The sequence below is a fragment of the Saccopteryx bilineata genome, chromosome 4, assembly GCF_036850765.1.
Source record: "Saccopteryx bilineata isolate mSacBil1 chromosome 4, mSacBil1_pri_phased_curated, whole genome shotgun sequence".
NCBI classification, from domain to species: domain Eukaryota; kingdom Metazoa; phylum Chordata; class Mammalia; order Chiroptera; family Emballonuridae; genus Saccopteryx; species Saccopteryx bilineata.
Window position 1 is genome coordinate 52,073,091 of NC_089493.1, and position 17,855 is coordinate 52,090,945.

The following is a 17,855-nucleotide window of genomic DNA, read 5'->3' on the forward strand; positions in this document are numbered from 1 at the left end:
CTGTTCAAGCTAAAGGGCTCAAGTTACACTGTATCTTAAACTAAGAGCAGATACTGCCACCTAGGTAAAGTCTGATGCTTTCCTTAACTAGATGTTGGCTTACCTTACTTTTTGAAAAATAGTAACAATAAACAATAGTGGCTTGGTACAATAAAAACAGTGAATGATAAAGGGTCACTTTCAAAATCATTACAAATGTAATTTTCTTTAAGAAAAAAGACATTTTTGTTTTGTCAAATATCAATGATTAAGCCTTTATTTAATTTTTAAATGCAAAAGACAAGTCACTATTAGAAATAGGAAGATAAAACTTTATGAAATGTTATATACAAAATTTCCATTATTCTGACGTTTTGAAAGAGGCAGATGCAGAAGCAATATCATTAATACCTGTGAATTTTTTGTTAGATGTTTTTTCCCTGAGTTTGAAAAGAGGAAGAGATTGTTCAACACTCTCAAGTGAAAACACAGATAGGTTTTGGTTTAACAAGCAAAATAAGATTGCTTAAAAGAACAATTTTTTTAAAAGAGCATTATATTATGATTTGTTCTGATACACTTCCTAGCAAACAAAGCAAACTTACTGCCTCCCCCAACCCCCTCTCTTATTTCTAACAGTAAAAGAAATGTTGCCTTTTCTTGAATCCAAAATCAGTAAGGTATTCCAGGATTATTCACTTATCAGGCTTAGAGACGTTTTCATTATCATCTTTAGACTGTAACTCTTCTATAAATCTCATTTTGTTTTTCTCTGTAACTCCTAGAATGACTTCAATATCATTAATGATGGTCTGTAAATAAACAGTAAAAATAATATTCATTACATAAACACCTCTTACAACTCTTACACCCAGCTGCCTCCAAGCATATGTTCCTTTTAGGAGTTAAGGAGGATTTAGATTTTAGATCACTTCTACCCAAAGTGTGCTCCACAACCAGCATCCATCTACAAATTGTTGCTTATCAGTCTGGATGAAATGAGTACAAAGACTAACAGTAAGAACTTGGAAACATTTATAGAAATGTTGATGTCTATTAAATGTAATAATAGTAAAAAAATGGACTTCTATTTTGTACATCTTTAATGTTTTCATTACATTTTTCTAATAATTAATTTTTGTTGTATTTTACAAAAGTATTGATCCATGATAGGTTGGGAAAGAAAACCAAATTAGTCCTTTACTACACATAATTTGAAAGTCATTGGTTTCGTCACCCTAAAATGATGGCTAGGAGGATAAAGGTAGTCTTTATTTCTATTGGTTTCTGAGAGAAAGATGGCACCTTTTCATTTTATTTTATTTAGTTATTTTTTTATTGAGGTAGAATTCACATACCATAAATTTCACCCTTATAAAGTGTTCAATTCTGTGGTTTCTAGTTTATTCAAGAGCAACCATCACTACTATGCAACCATCACTACTAGCAACCATTCCACGCCCCGCCCCCTTCCCCAGCCCCAGGAAACCACTATTTTACTTTTTGTCTCTATGGATTTGCCTACTCTGGAAATTTCATATAAATGGAATCATACAATATGTGGCCTTTTGTGTCTGGCTTCTTTCATTTAGCATATTATTTTCAAGATTCATTAATGTTGTAGTGTGTATCAGAACTTTATTTTTTTAAAATGGCTGAATAATATTTCATTGTCTTTATTATCTGTTTTTGTTTTGGTTGCTTGCACTTTAGGTATCGTATCTAAGAAACAATTGCTAACCACAAGGTCATGGAGATTTATACTTATGTGTTCTTTTAAGAGGTATATAGTTTTTGGTGCTTACATTTAGGTGTTTGATGCATTTTTACTTAATTTTTGTATGTGTTGTGTAATAGAGGTGCAAATTCATGCAGGTGGATAGCCATTTGTCCCAGCACCATTTATTTAAAAGATTATTCTTTTTCCATTGAATTGTTTGGGCACCCTGGTTGAAAATTAGTTGACTATAAATGTATGGGGTTGTTTTTTTTTGTATTCTCAATTATATTCCCTTGATCTATAGGTCTATTTTTATGCCACTACTGCACTCTGTTGATTGACCACTCTAGCTTTGTAGTAGGTTTTAAATTGAGAAGTGTGATTCCACTAACTTTGTGGATTTCTTTTTTTAAGATCATTTTGACTATTTTGTGTCCCTTCATTTCCCCATGAATATTAGGATCATCTTGTATATTTTTTGCAATAAAACCAGCTGGGATTTTGATAGGAATTATATTGAATCTGTGGAATATTGCCATCTTAACAATAGTAAGTCCTCCAGCCCATGAATAGAGATATCTTTCTATTTATGTAGGTCTTCTTTCTTTTATAATGTTTCATAGTTTTTTAGTGGACAGATCTTATACTTTATTAAATTTATTCCTAAGCATTTTATTCCTTTTGATGTTATTGTAAATAGCCTCAATTTTTTTTTTTGGATTGTTCATTGCTAATGTATAGAAATACAATTAATTTTTGTATATTGATCTTGGGTCCTACAACCTTGATGATTTTGTTTGTTCATTCTAATAAATTATTTCTGGGTTTTTAGAATTTTCTATATATAAGATGATATCACCTGTGAATATAAATTATTTTATTTCTTTCTTTCCAATATGAATTGGATGCATTTTATTTCTTTTTCTTGACTAATTGCTCTGGCTCAAACCTTCAGTGATGAATAGAATAGTGAGATTCGACATCCTTGTCCTGCTCCTGATCTTAGGGAGAAAGCTTTCTGTCTTTCTCCTTTAAATATGATGTCAGCTATGAGTTATTTTTTAGATACCCTTATTGGGTTGAGGAAGTTACGTTTTATTACTAGTTTATTTGTTTTATTATTATTTTTATTAATAAAGGATGTTGGATTTTATTTAATGCTTTTTATGAATCACCTCCTATTTTGAGCCAGCTTTTACTTTGCTGGTAAATCCTTGTTAATAAACTGAAAATATTTATTAAAATGTCATGAGGATAAAACAAAACAACAACAAAAATACATAAAATGTCATGAGGATAGTAAAAGTTGATGCAACACTGGGCCTATTTCTTATTGAATCTTCTCAGTAATGTTGTGGGAAAAGCAATGGTCAATCTTGCAAATCATAAAATCACATTGAAGAATAAAGCATTATTATCATCATTACTGTTACTAGAGGAACCAGGCCTTAGCTTAAAGAAAGAAAATATTAAAAAATTATATTCTTGTCAAGCTTTTTTTGGGCTTTCCACTTAAGAGAAAAATGACATGTGGGTTATGATTGATTCTTTTGAGTTACACGACCTGTTCAAACATAATGAAGGCTGAGACTTAAAATTGGAGGATGAAAACTTTGATGATCAATACCAACTGTTCATTTCTGTTCAGCTGGTATTTTAAAAACTCTTGTACAAATCTTGTTTCTGTTTTCTAGAGTTTGGAGACATCTAGTCAACTACACATGACTGAATTATCTGAACCAACATCTTTAAAGGTCATTTGGACGCTTCAAAGGTTAGTGATGGAAGCTCTAACCCACTCTGGAGAATCACGGTGGAGTAGACAGCTCACATATGCACTGAAGTTTTCTTCCATTTCTCCCTAAACACATTGTAGTTCCAGGCCTCAGAACTTCTGTGGCTCTAGAAACTTGGGTTCTCTAGGAATCTCTAGCCAGACATTGAAATGTAGATAAATTATATTTAGGATTTTTTGGCTGTGACAGTCTCTGTTTTGGCTTCATCGTGACATTTTAATTTCATCTCCAACATCAGAAAGCCTGGTTGTGTTGTAAGCCTGGGTTTGGAAATGGTAGCAAGTTAAAATAAGTCTACTATATTTCAAAGAAAAAGTTTCAAACTATTAAATTTAACTAACAGGTTCAGGGAGAACCTTACAATATTGACCCAGCACATTGTAAAAATGTACTGCTTACAATAAAAAAATGGTTTAGCACTTGTTTACAATACAGCATGAGGTATTTTCAGCCCTTGTGTAGAAATTAACCAGGATCGTTAGTTAATTAACACCTCACCTTAAAATTGGTCTCGCCTTGCATATTAGGTGCTGATATTTCTTGATGGATGATGAAGAGATTGCAAGCAAAGGTCATGAGGACCCCCTGGAGATCCTCACCGATTGTTCTGTTAATGATATCCAAACAAATGAGTTTACCAACGATTCCCTTCACATGCTTAAAAACAATCACCCTCTCATTTGTGCCTGTCTGGTGATGGAATTTAATGAGTATTTTCAATCTCACAAGGTGGCAATCTTCAGGGAGATATGAAAGATGAGGCTCCATTTTAACTTGTCAACAAAAAGGATTTGTGTAATAAATATTTTTTATTAATCAACTTAGCAGAATATAGGCATAGATTCAGTCATTCCCAGAAAAAGGCTACCACTGTGCGAGGACAGTAGTATTAGCCCATTTTTAAAATTGTTTAAGTTAGTTTAATACAGGGGTCCCCAAACTTTTTACACAGGGGGCCAGTTCACTGTTCCTCAGACTATTGGAGGGCCAGACTATAAAAAAACTATGAGCAAATCCCTATGCACGCTGCACATATCTTATTTTAAAGTAAAAAACAAAACAAAATGGGAACAAATACAATATTTAAAATAAAGAACAAGTAAATTTAAATCAACAAACTGACCAGTATTTCAATGGGAACTATGCTCCTCTCACTGACCACCAATGAAAGAGGTGCCCCTTCCGGAAGTGCGGCAGGGGGCCGGATAAATGGCCTCAGGGGGCCACATGCAGCCCGCGGGCCGTAGTTTGGGGACCCCTGGTTTAATAGAATTGTCGCTAAGTGTAATTCATGCCTAACAATTTCCTTGTCTACAGAGACATTTGCACTTCAGTATTATTTTCTATTTCATGTACACAAGTAACTCCTGCTGATTATAAGTGCTCCCCATCCATGTTCAGAGGAGAATGTGTCTCATTCATGGACAGCCATCTTTATAAAGCTGAACATACACTTTAAGATTTTAGAGATGACTTGCAAACCATGCTGTAGAATTATAATGTGGTTGGTAAATATTCCTAAACAATTAGATCAGTGATTTTCAACTGGTGTGCCATGGCACACTGGTGTACCACAGAATTTTTTTTTTTTTTTTGTATTTTTCTGAAGCTGGAAATGGGGAGAGACAGTCAGACAGACTCCCGCATGCGCCCGACCGGGATCCACCCGGCACGCCCACCAGGGGGCGATGCTCTGCCCCTCCGGGGCATCACTCTGCCACGACCAGAGCCACTCCAGCGCCCGGGGCAGAGGCCAAGGAGCCATCCCCAGCACCCAGGCCATCCTTGCTCCAATGGAGCCTTGCTGCGGGAGGGGAAGAGAGAGACAGAGAGGAATGAGAGGGGGAGGGGTGGAGAAGCAGATGGGCGCCTCTCCTGTGTGCCCTGGCCGGGAATCGAACCCGGGACTTCTGCATGCCAGGCCGACGCTCTACCACTGAGCCAACCAGCCAGGGCCTGTATCACAGAATTTTAAAAACATGTAATACTTAACTATTTAGTCAGGGGCACTAACTTCTCTTCTCTTAGACTGTCAAATAAAAAAGTGACAATAGCCAACACAACATAGCCATCCAGTATAAATGAATCAAAATTATACCTAATTATTTATCAGATTAGATCGGAGTGCCACAGAATTTTAGTAATTAGTTTATGTGTGCCATGAGATGAAAAGGTTGAAAATTGCTGAACTAGATCACTGTACGTTTTAAATTGGAAGAAAAACTCCTGAGTATTTTTTTCAAACTTTGTTTTTCAAAGGAAAAGAATAGATTACATGAGTGGATTAATTATTTTTAATTGCCCTGTCCTGAGAGGTGAACCTAAAAAACTAGCTGGCCCTTCAGGCAGCTGCAAAAAAACTTTGAAATTGCTTCTTTCCTACCTGTTACCTGTAAAATAAGTAATTTAAAAAAAATTAAGTAAGAGCAAGGGAGGCAGAGAGACAGACTCCAGCATGCGTGCCAGACAGGGATGCACCCAGCAAGCCCCCTGTGGGGTGATGCTCTGCCCATCTGGGGTTGCTCCATTGCTGGGTGACCAAGCTATTTTTAGTGCCTGAGGCTGAGGCCATAGAGCCATCCTCAGCACTGGGACCAACTTGCTTGTCCCATGGCTGACGGAGGGGAGAGAGAAAGAGAGAGAGAGAAAAGGGAGGAGGGGTAGAGAAGCAGATGGTCACTTCTCCTGTGTGCCCGGACTGGGATTTGAACCCAGGATATCCACATGCTGGACTGATGCTCTACCACTGACTGAGCCAACCAGCCAGGGCCTTAAGTCACTTTAGAGTTTAAGACATAGACCTTATAGAATGGCTGCTTTCCCTTGGCTCAGGGTGCAATTAGAAAGCATCTCAGGCCCCAAGACAGAAGACCAGGACTCTTTGTCCTGCTAGTGACTGAGTGACTTTGGGGGAAGTTACTTAACCTTTCTGTGTCTTCATTTCTTTATCTCTGAAATGAAGGTATTGGACTAGATCAGTGCTTTGAGTTACAGTTCCCCAATCCAAGGACTGCCCAACCCCAACCCATATAGCTACTGAACATGAGTACTTCTCCTTTTAGGAGAATAAATATCAGCTAAGGCACTTCAGAATCAATAATTTAAAAAGGTGTTTGTGTTTTATTGCCACAGGGTTCACCATATCAGCTTCATGAGGGCAGGGACTTCTCTTTTGCTTCACTGCTGAATTTCCAATGCCTAGAACAGTGCCTGACACAGTTGGTTAAATGCTTTTGAATTTTCTCATAGGTGAGGGGAGGGCAGGGAGGGAGCTGAAGGATAGAACATCATCGAGAACTGAAAGACAGCTCCTTTCCGGCACATGCACAGAGGTGTCTGTGACTCCATCATCCTGGACGTGAATGTGCGCTTGTTGGGCTGTAATGGATTGAGGTCTCATTTCTGTTGCTATCATGGCAGTGTAACAAAAGGGTGGGGAAGAGAGCCTAAAATGAATAGTGAAGGGACTCTTCTATTGGGACCCAGTAAGTTTCACATGTTATGGGACCTTGGGGGAACGTTGGCACTGGTGAAAAGGACTCAAACAGCCAGCTTCTCCTCCTCCCCATGATCAGAAGCATTTAAGATTATAAGCTCTAGATTAAATTGTAGCCATATCCTAGCTCCAAGGGAGAAGAAACCAGAATATTTGCATAAACTCAAAGGAATCAGTGAGGGTGTGCTGATGATGCCTGTTGTAACTGATAATGCTTTGGTAAAACAAAGGACTGTACTTTGGACAGGGAGTTAAGATCTGTTCTGTGTGCATCTTTGCCTGTTCTCTTGTGTACCCCTAGGGACCAGTGTCTAGGAGACTGAGCATCTGGGGAGAAACTGAGGCTGTTCAGGAACACTGATACTTAATAGAAGAATTGGCTCTTACTTGCTCATTCTTTTGTGAGACCAGATCTTTGTGTGTGTATGTGTGTGTTTCTTTTTTTTTTTTCCTTTTGCATTTTTCTAAAGCTGGAAACAGGGAGAGACAGTCAGACAGACACCCGCATGCGCCCGACCGGGATCCACCTGGCACGCCCACCAGGGGCGATGCTCTGCCCACCAGGGGGCGATGCTCTGCCCATCCTGGGCGTCGCCATGTTGCGACCAGAGCCACTCTAGCACCTGGGGCAGAGGCCAAGGAGCCATCCCCAGCGCCTGGGCCATCTTTGCTCCAATGGAGCCTTGGCTGCGGGAGGGGAAGAGAGAGACAGAGAGGAAAGCGCGGCGGAGGGGTGGAGACGCAAATGGGCGCTTCTCCTGTGTGCCCTGGCCGGGAATCGAACTCGGGTCCTCTGCACGCTAGGCCGACGCTCTACCGCTGAGCCAACCGGCCAGGGCATGTGTGTGTTTCAATGTGAGGTCACACTAGTGTAGATGTTATAAGGAGAGGTGTATAGGGCAAAAACAGTTTTCTTATAAATTAGGATGACTTGTAGGCACCAAATAACCATAGTCTAAGATGTGGAATAAGACTCAATTCAAGATGGTGGCTCTAAAGTTCTGAGTCTTAGATGAGGAGACAACATGGTGAGCTGTCCAATATACTCAGGTAGGGAAGACTACTGAGCACTGCCAGCAGGACTCTTCCCAGTAGACGTGCATCTTGAGAAGACTGCATCAGGGCCAAAGCTGGATCTGAGTAGGGGTTACACACCCTGCATTTTGGGGGCACCTCTTGTCAAAGTCACCACAACATTTTTCTAAGAATGGCAGCAAACCCTTTCACAATCATAACATCTGAGCGGTTCACCATCAGTCAGATTTGTTGTGTGTGTGTGTGTGTGTTTGTGTGTAATATTGTGTTGAAACTGGCCTCTTACTTATTAATCTAGATAATTAATCAATTACATTTTTGAACCCACTGACATATCTAAAGTCATTTTACATGATACTTGAAGATCTAAATAAAATAAGACAGACGCCTAATAAATCATGCTGATTAAAATGCATGAGAAGTATCATATGTGTTGGAGGTTATAGTCTATTTTCTTAGCTTATTACATCTCATAGACATACTTCATACTCACAACATTCCCAGCCTGTCTCTCTTCAGGTGTTCATATAATATAAAAACAGTTCCTTTTCTGTCCTATAAAATTTGAATGGGGAGAAAAGGAATAGCATATTATGTTGCAAACAAAGTAAAGAAAATGTACTATACTAAGACCACTAAGACTGTTTAAATTAAAGTCTAAAGTTACATGCAAATATTGTGAAAAGCACATCTGGAAATGCTGTCTCCAGAATATAGAGTAAATATAAATATATTCTAGGACAGTGGATTTGTGTTTTTTTTTAATTTAGATATAATTTACATATAATATTGTATCACATAATTATTTCTTCTTTTGTGATGAGAACATTTAAGATCTAGTCTTCTAGCAATTTTGAAGTATATAATACAGTATCATTGACTAGAATCATTATGCTGTATATTAGATCGCTAGAACTTACTCATTTAGTTGTAAGTTTGTACTCTTTAACAATAAATCTCCAGTTCACACCTCCTCATCACCCCTGGTGACCCCCATTCTATTCTCTGTTTCTACGGGTTTGTCTTTTTAGATTCCATTTATAAGTGATATATATCATACAATATTTGTCTTTGGCTTATCTCATTCAGCACAGTGCACTCAAGGTCCGTCTATGTTGTCGCAAATGGCAGGATTTCCTTCTTTCTCATGGCTGAAATTATCATTAAATATTCCATTGTGTATTTATCTTCTTTTCAGGAGGGGAGAGAGATGAGAAGCGTCAACGCGTAGTTGCAGCATTTTAGGTGTTCACTGATGACTTCTCGTACATTTCTTGATGGGGGGCTCCAGCTGAGCCAGTGACCTTGGGCTCAAGCCAGTGACCCCCACACTCAAACTGGCGAGCCTGCTCTCAAGTCAGATGAGCCCGCATTCAAGCCAGCGACCTCAGTGTTTTGAACCTCGGACCTCAGTATCCCAGGTTGATGCTCTATCCACTGCACCACCACTGGCCAGGTTGTATGTATCTTTTTTTATCCATTCATCCATCAACAGACACCTAGGTTGTTTTTATATCTTGGCTATTTTGAATAATGAAGCAATGAACATGAGGTCCAGATATCTCTCCGAGATGGTGATTTTGTTTCCTTTGGACAAACACCCAGAAGTGGAATTGCTGAGTCATATCATAGGTTGTATTTTTAATTTTTAAAGGAACCTCCATTAGTGGCTGAACCAGCTTACTTTCTTACCAACAGTGCACAAGGTTCCCTTTAGTCCACCTCTTCATCAACGCTTGTCTCTTGTCTAGGACAAAGTGTTTTTTGAAGTCAGATCTTCAGAATACTCACATCAGAATCATCTCTCGTGTGCTTGTTAAAATACATTTTCATGGGCGTCATCCAAACTCAGGATCGCTTGGAGGGAATGTGCCTTTTAGCTCACTTGCTAGATGTTTCATGTGTACATCAAAATTTGAAGCCGGCCCTGACCGGTTGGCTCAGCGGTAGAGTGTCGGCCTGGCGTGCAGGAGTCCCGGGTTCGATTCCCGGCCAGGGCACACAGGAGAAGCGCCCATTTGCTTCTCCACCCCTCCCCCTCTCTTTCCTCTGTGTCTCTCTTTTCCCCTCCCGCAGTGAGGTTCCATTGGAGCAAAGATGGCCCGGGCGCTGGGGATGGCTCTATGGCCTCTGCCTCAGGCGCTGGAATGGCTCTAGTCACAACAGAGCAATGCCCCAGATGGGCAGAGCATTGCCCCCTGGTGGGCATGCCGGGTGGATCCCGGTTGGGCGCATGCGGGAGTCTGTCTGACTGCCTCCCCATTTCCAGCTTTGGAAAAATGAAAAAAAAAATTGAATCCACTGTACTGAAAGCAATGGGTAAAATAATATAGAGAAGCAATTTGTTATGTGGAAAATAATCAGTATTACAGTGGAAGACTGTGTGTTCTCTATAGCACACCCTATTTCCTTGATTCTGTGGGAGATATTTTACAACTCTGTAGGTGGCAGGTGACTGAGAGAGTCAAGCAGATTCTATCTAGAGTTTCACTGATTTTTCTTTCCTCTTTTCCTTGTGGAAAAACCAGTTTTGTGCCATTTTTTTTGGATTCCTTTTTTTTAAATTGGTTATAACATCTGCCTAATTCTTCTCTGTTGAATAAAATCTTTATCATGTGTGTAATTTTGTATCTGTATGAGAGGCATTATTTTATTCTGTTTTGAAAATCATCTTTTACCAATTTTCTTTAAATTAAGAAAAATTAACACTGGAGTTCAATATTGGAGATGGCTGCCCCATGAAGTTGTGAACTTCTCATCTCTGGAAGTACAAAAAAGAAAACATTTTGGGGATTTGGTAAGAGAGACCACGTGCCAGAATTATGAATGCTCATTGACTCCCCATTTTATCAGGAAATCTGGGCATTAGGACAGACATTGGACTAGAACAGTGGCTCCCAATACTACTGGCTGCACATTAGAATAATCTGAGCGCTTCAACAAATATAATGCCTGGGCCCTACCTCTAGAAATTCTGATTTAGTTGGTCTGGAGTGGGCCCTGGGTACAGTGTCATGCTGAGCCATAATGGAGTCTGAGGTAAAGGAAGAATCACTATGTTTTTATTTAATTTTTGATATATTTTTTTAACATACTGCATTGTAACATTATTTGTTTTTATAACTGGGGGTATGTGTGTGTGTGCTCCCTTAAATTTTATGCTCTAGTGCCTCATTTACCTCACCCTAATCCCAGCCCTGCCTGGACACAGGCACTTTGTAAAGCTCCTCACTCAGGTTATTCTAATGGGGAGCCAGGCTTGAGAACCACTGACACGTTGTCTATAAGGCGTCTCACATCCTTGACTGTGCTGTCCAATGTGGTAGGTACTAGCCACATGGGACCACTGAGAACTTGAAATATTAGGAATTTGAAACTGAGATGTGCTATAGCTTTCAAAGACTTACTGTAGTACAAAAAAGTAAATAATCTCAATAATTTTATACTAATTCCATCTTGAAATATAATATTAGTTTTCTGCTTGGGGAGCATCTTTTTTTGACACTAATTTCTGAATTAATCAGGTAGGCTAGGTTATGCTGCAGTAATTAAAAATAAAAACAATAACTCTTAGTTGTTTATAACAACGGAAGTGTGGCTGTGCTCACGCCCCATTCCACGTGGGTTGGCATGGGTTTCTGGTCACCACTGAAAGGCTCGGGGACCCAGGCTGCAGGAAGCTCTGTCTCGGCGTGCTTTCATGGTTTCTAAGGCGGGAAAAGGATGTGGCAACTCATGTAGTGGCTCATAAAGGATTCTGCTTAGAAATGACGTTCATCACTTCTGCACGTATATATTATACTTGCCAAACCGAGTCGCAGTGCCATGCCTGGCTTTAGGAAGAGGGCCGAAGAAGTGTAATTTTGTTGTGTGCCTGGAAGGAGGAGAATCAGAATATTTTGAATGATCATTTTGAATGGTACTAATGATCGTTTCCAGGGCAATATCATGGCCTCAGGAAATGATTGCTGGTGGTGGAGGAACTATTTAGGACCAGGATACACTGTGTAAGTGTGTGTGTGAGACCAGCCCTGCCCCACATGCAGGCAGTAAACATGACACTTTCCTCCGTATGGCTTCCATTGAAACTTCATTCCATTAGGAAATCAGTGGGAGTGTTTTGTAGCATTGCAGAAATACCAAGCATGAGTCCCACTGAGTTGGATACAAACTTATAATGCTTCCTCCCAATGTTCAGCTAGGAAAAATAAATGCATAGGGTAATTTCTTTTCTTTTCTTTTCTTTTTTTTTTTTTGTATTTTTCTGAAGCTGGAAACGGGGAGAGACAGTCAGACAGACTCCCGCATGCGCCCGACCGGGATCCATCTGGCACGCCCACCAGAGGCGATGCTCTGCCCACCAGGGGGCAATGCTCTGCCCCTCCGGGGTGTCGCTCTGCCATGACCAGAGCCACTCTAGCGCCTGGGGCAGAGGCCAAGGAGCCATCATCAGCGCCCGGGCCATCTTTGCTCCAATGGAGCCTTGGCTGCGGGAGGGGAAGAGAGAAACAGAGAGGAAGGAGGGGGGGGGGTGGAGAAGCAAATGGGCGCTTCTCCTATGTGCCCTGGCCGGGACTCGAACCCGGGTCCCCCACACTCCAGGCTGACGCTCCACCGCTGAGCCAACCGGCCAGGGCCTGCATAGGGTAATTTCATTTTCCTTTCTGCTTATCTCTGAGATTTTGGACAAGGAACATTGTTTGAAATTCTGTGATAATAATGGGAAGGAAAACATATAGTTGAGAATAAAGACTTGGAAGGATCCTCCCGTTTGTAGCATTGACAATGATATATTGATAATGTTTGTTTTTTATGGAAAGAGCACTCACAGTAAATTTGACTAAGAGTAGGAGCAGGTAGCAGAGGTGACACTGATCTTTTTAGACTCAGCATAACTCAAGAAGGCAATATAAGTTCAGAGAAGTTAATTGTTAAACATAATTTTTCCCCCCTTTTGTAAGGTAGAAATAGGGTGGCTATGAAGAAGTTTGTGTATCTTTAGCTAAGGAACTCATAAGGGGTACAGTACCTAGATGGAATATTCTATTTGACATGGATCCCATGGATGGGTTGGTAACAATATTTTAGAACATAGCTAGTCCCTGGCAGGGGAAGGCACATAGCGGGCTTCTTGGTGTAAAAGAAAGAATCATGTTTGACTTGATGGACAATTATTGATTCAAATGTCAGTTCCATGGACTTACTGGCTAAGTGATCTTGGAAAAGCACTTAAACTCTTTGAGCCTAAATTCCTCAATGTGGTCTGTAGAAATAATAGCTTCTTAGGAGAGAGATACAAAGATTGAAGAGATAATGAAGTAATAGTGCTCAGCTTGGTGCCAGCACACAACCGGTGTCCTGTACAGGCTGGCTCACCACTTGCCTAAGATAGGAACTAAGAGGACATGGATGGTTCTGACCACGGATGGACCCCAGGGTCTGAAAAGATGAGAACCCTTCTTGGGAAAACCAGAGCAAAGATACTGTTGAAGTATTTCCAGATTTTCCAAGTAGTCTCATGACTCTTATTCTCACCTCAGATTTTTAGGACTCTGTTTTTTCTTCTCTCTTTCTTTCTTCTTGTATTTCTGTTTATTATTATCTTTTTTTCTTTCTGTTTATTCTATTCACCTTATTTTTTTATTTTATTTTATATTTTTGTATTTTTCTGCAGTGAGAATCAGGGAGGCAGACAGACAGGAAGGGAGAGAGATGAGAAGGATCAATTCTTCGTTGCAACACCTTAGTTGTTCATTGATTGCTTTCTCATATGTGCCTTGACTGAGGGGCTACAGCAGACCGAGTGACCCTTTGCTCAAGCCGGCGACCTTGGGTTCAAGCTGGTGAGCCTTGCTCAAACCAGATGAGCTCACACTCAAGCTGGTGACCTCGGGGTTTCGAACCTGGGTCCTCCGTGTCCCAGTCCAATGCTCTATCCACTGTGCCTCCGCCTGGTCAGGCTCTCCTTATTTTTTTTAAAATGGATGCTTCCAGTCTCTGAATTTTATCCCCTCTTTTCTTGTATTATCTTTTTCTTCCTTATAGGGTTCTATCACTCCATTGCCCTCAGTCCGTATTTCTCATTCTCTCCCATTTCATCTTTCATCTTTTATGAGTTGTGCAGCACCGGTGACTGGGAAGCAGGCTTGTGTCTTCAGCGCTGCTCTGCCCCTTTCTGTAGGTCTCCTTACCCCTAGCGGTTTCCCTTGGGCCAGAGCAGCCTGTTTCCTGTGCTAAAATTTCTTCTTGGAACTGATTTCTGGTCAATTCAGAGCCACAAAGTTATAAATAAGACAAAATTTCTTGCTTTACTTTTCCCAGGACTACTAAGAACTTCAATCAAATACAAAGGCTTTAACCAAAGAAATAAATCTCTAGTAATAATTTCAGTCAATAGACAATTATGGAGCACATTTCCTTTAGTTAGGACACTCCCTGCCACCTGTGCCTATTCATAGAGCTTGTCCTACTTGGATGTTTTAGAAGAAAATAAAACACACTGATTCAGATAAAGCTAGAGTTAGATTTAGCCACTTCTTCTGTGGCTACATAGAAGTGTCTCAGTCTAAGCAGTTTGGGGCTAAAAACTATTTAATTCCAAAGGGATTGTGTTGAGCAGATGTAACAATTAATTTCAGGTAAACCAATTCAATCTGGCTTTTCTCATGCTTCCTATATTTTACCAATTTTAATGTAATTTGCAAGAGGATATGAGCTCTATTATAAATGTTTGCAAACAGCCTGAATCAATCTAACCAATGGGCCTTGTGCAGCCTGACAGTGCCCTGCAGGGTGGTGAAGATTGCCAAATGTCAGTAGGGCCACTCTATTCACTGTTGGCCTTGGGCCTAAGGTCTGTATGCTTTTCAAAGACCTATAAAAAGACTTCTGGTTCTAAAAAATTGTGTTTTTTTCTCAAGTATAAAAAATAAAAATTAATGACTGTAAAACTAAATAACTGCAAATCAAAAGATTTGATCAATTGGTGATTGCCCAATTCTTATGTCATTATCTATAAAAATACATTTAATGTGAGAGGTGAATATATTTTAATACGTTTGATGTGTTGTGGGAAGGATCTTCCACAAGTAAGAGTGCAGTGGTCTCTCAGGTCTTTTTTTTTTCTTAGTGAGAATTGGGAAGGTAGAGAGACAGACTCCTGCATGTGCCCCCATTGGGATCCATGCAGCAAGCCCTCTATGGGGTGATGCTCTGCCCATCTTGGCAAGTGAGCTATTTTAGCATCTGAGGTGAGGCCATGGAGCCATCCTTAGTACCTGGGGCCAACTTGCTCCAACCGAGCCATGGCTGCAGGATGAGAAGAGAGAGAGAGAGAGAGAGAGAGAGAGAGAGAGAGAGAGAAGGGAGACAGGAAAGGGTGGAGAAGCAGGCAGATGGTGCTTCTTCTGTGTGCCCTGACCAGGAATCGAATCGAACATAGGACTTTCACCCGCCAACCTGATGCTCTACCACTGAGCAAACTGGCCAGGCCTCTCAGGTCTTTTTTTTTTTTTTTTTGTATTTTTCCGAAGTGAAAAGGGGGGGCAGACAGACAGACTCCTGCATACGCCTGACCAGGATCCACCCATCATGCCCACCAGGGGACGATGCTCAGCCCTCTAGGGCGTTGCTCCACTGCAATCGGAGCCATTCTAGCACCTGAGGCGGAGGCCACAGAGCCATCCTCAGTGCCCCAGCGTACTTTGCTCCAGTGGAGCCTTGGCTGCAGGAGGGGAAGAGAGAGACAGAGAGGAAGGAGAGGGGGAGGGGTGGAGAAGCAGATGGGGGCTTCTCCTGTGTGCCCTGGCTGGGAATTGAACCCGGGAATTCCACAAGCCGGGCCAACGCTCTTCCACTGAGCCAACCGGCCAGGGCTTCTCTGGTCTTAAATAGCCATCAGTGTCAGAGATTGGAAAATCTGAATAAAAGTACAAAAACATGAAATTATTTCTCAGAGTAACATGAATCTCTAGGCACAAAATGAAGGTTCTGCTTTAGGTAGGAGATATATCTCATGTGCCCCCTATCATCTACCTTAAGGATTTAGCTGCTCAGAAGGAACCATTAATATCACTGAAAATAAACCAAAAATGGGAAAATTTTTTTTATTAGAACTCCATCTAGAAAGAAACTACTATATGTAGGTAGAAAGATACTATGAACTGAATTGCAATCCCCCCTCCATTCATGTGTTGAAGACATAACCCCCATGTGACTATATTGGAAATAGGGCCTTCAGGAAGTGATTAAGGTTAAATGAGGTCATAAAGTAGAGCCCTGTCCCAGTAGACTGCTGTTATTATAAAAGAGGTTGCAGAGACACCAGCGTGCGCCCGCGCGCTCTCTCTCTCTGTTATGTTAGGACATAGGAGAAGGTGGCCATCTGCAAGCCAGGAAGAATACCCTCACTCAGAACCAAATTAACTGGCATCTTCTCCTTGGATTTCCCTGCCTCCAGAATTGTGAGAAATAAGTTTCTGTCCTGCTCTTTGTTATGGCAGCCCGAGCAGACAGACAGGATAGATGTAGCTTAGCATTTTGGGGTGGGGTCAGGGAGACTAAGGGCATGCCTCAGGATCAAGAGATGGTCCTCCAAATTCCTCTCAAGTTTGCTGAGCTACATAAGCTTTTGCTTTAGCAAGGTGGGTGTGCAAGTTTGAGGACAGAGTTGAACTCCCAGGCCAAGTGCCACCTCCCGTGGGCCTTCCCTAAGCAGCTTTCAGCCTCTAAATACATGTCAGATTATTGTTGAAGAATATCTGTGTGAAGGGGCCCCTGATTATTAGCTGCCTAGACTGCCCACAGACCTGTATTTATTAGTTCTATCCTTGGCAACTGTCGCCCTTCATACCTCTATGTCATAGCCGATGCCATGGGCCTTACACATCTGGAGAAGAACATAGTGGAAAAACAGCGAGAGATTGTCATGCCGCAGCTGGGTGGTCATCACTGCATAGCGGCAGGTGACCTGAGTCTGGAAAATACGGCACTATAAGGCTCTTTACAAAATACTTAAATAAACTCTGGATTTTAGAATAGTTGTAAATTAACAGAAGAGTTACAGAGATAATACAGAGGATCCCTATTTCCCCCATAGCCAGTTCCCCTGTTGTTAACATCTTACGTGGATGTGGTACGTTTGTCACAACTAAGAAACCTAATTGCTACGTTATATTAACTTAAGTCCACACTGTGTTTCGGTTTTATTAGTTATCCCCTAACCCCACCCCCTTTTTATTGTCCCAGGATCTCATTCAGGGCACGCCATTATATTTAGTTGTCATGTGTCTCTAGGCTCTTCTGGACTGTAACACTTTTTCAGATAGTCCTTGTTTTTGATGATCTTGACGGTTTTGAGGAGTACTGTTCAGCTGTTCTGTAAAATGTCTGGGTTTGCCTGATGTTTTCCTCGTGATTAGAATGAGGTAATGTATGTCTGAGAGGAGGACTACATAGGGAAACCGCCCTTTTCATCACCTCATGTCAAGTGTACTTGTAGCAACACAACTGATGAGGCCAATCTGAAACAAGTCGCTAAGCCTAGCCCACTGCCTTGAGAGGTCAAATGTTAGAATCGTTATTTCAACCGCTTTCTTTGGGAAACTGCTAGTCTTTATCTTGTTAAGCCTATCAGTGGGAGCTACCCCAAAGAGACTGGTTACAGTAGGCCTAAAATATCTCAATTACATAATTTTCTAAAAACATCTAAAATTTAATATGTACAAGAGAAAGTATCAGATCCTGGAAGTTCTGTAGCATGTCCTTCATGAGAGGAGACATTTGTCTTTGACAATCAGCTATGTTTGTCCTTAGATAACTGGAAATTTGG

General features: G+C 40.9%; 1 protein-coding gene across 1 annotated transcript in view; it reads right to left on the reverse strand.

Annotated features, from left to right (window-relative positions):
* Nucleotides 1–674: 674 nt before the first annotated feature.
* The window catches only part of LOC136334560 (IQ domain-containing protein H-like), a 132,810-nt gene continuing 115,629 nt past the window's right edge, over nt 675–17,855 (reverse strand). Inside the window, exons 11-14 of the mRNA XM_066274898.1 lie at nt 16,878–17,000; nt 8,520–8,581; nt 3,994–4,102; nt 675–791 (exon numbers count right to left, since the gene is read on the reverse strand). Coding sequence (XP_066130995.1) covers nt 675–791; nt 3,994–4,102; nt 8,520–8,581; nt 16,878–17,000 — 411 coding nt within the window. The remainder of the gene's footprint in view (nt 792–3,993; nt 4,103–8,519; nt 8,582–16,877; nt 17,001–17,855) is intronic.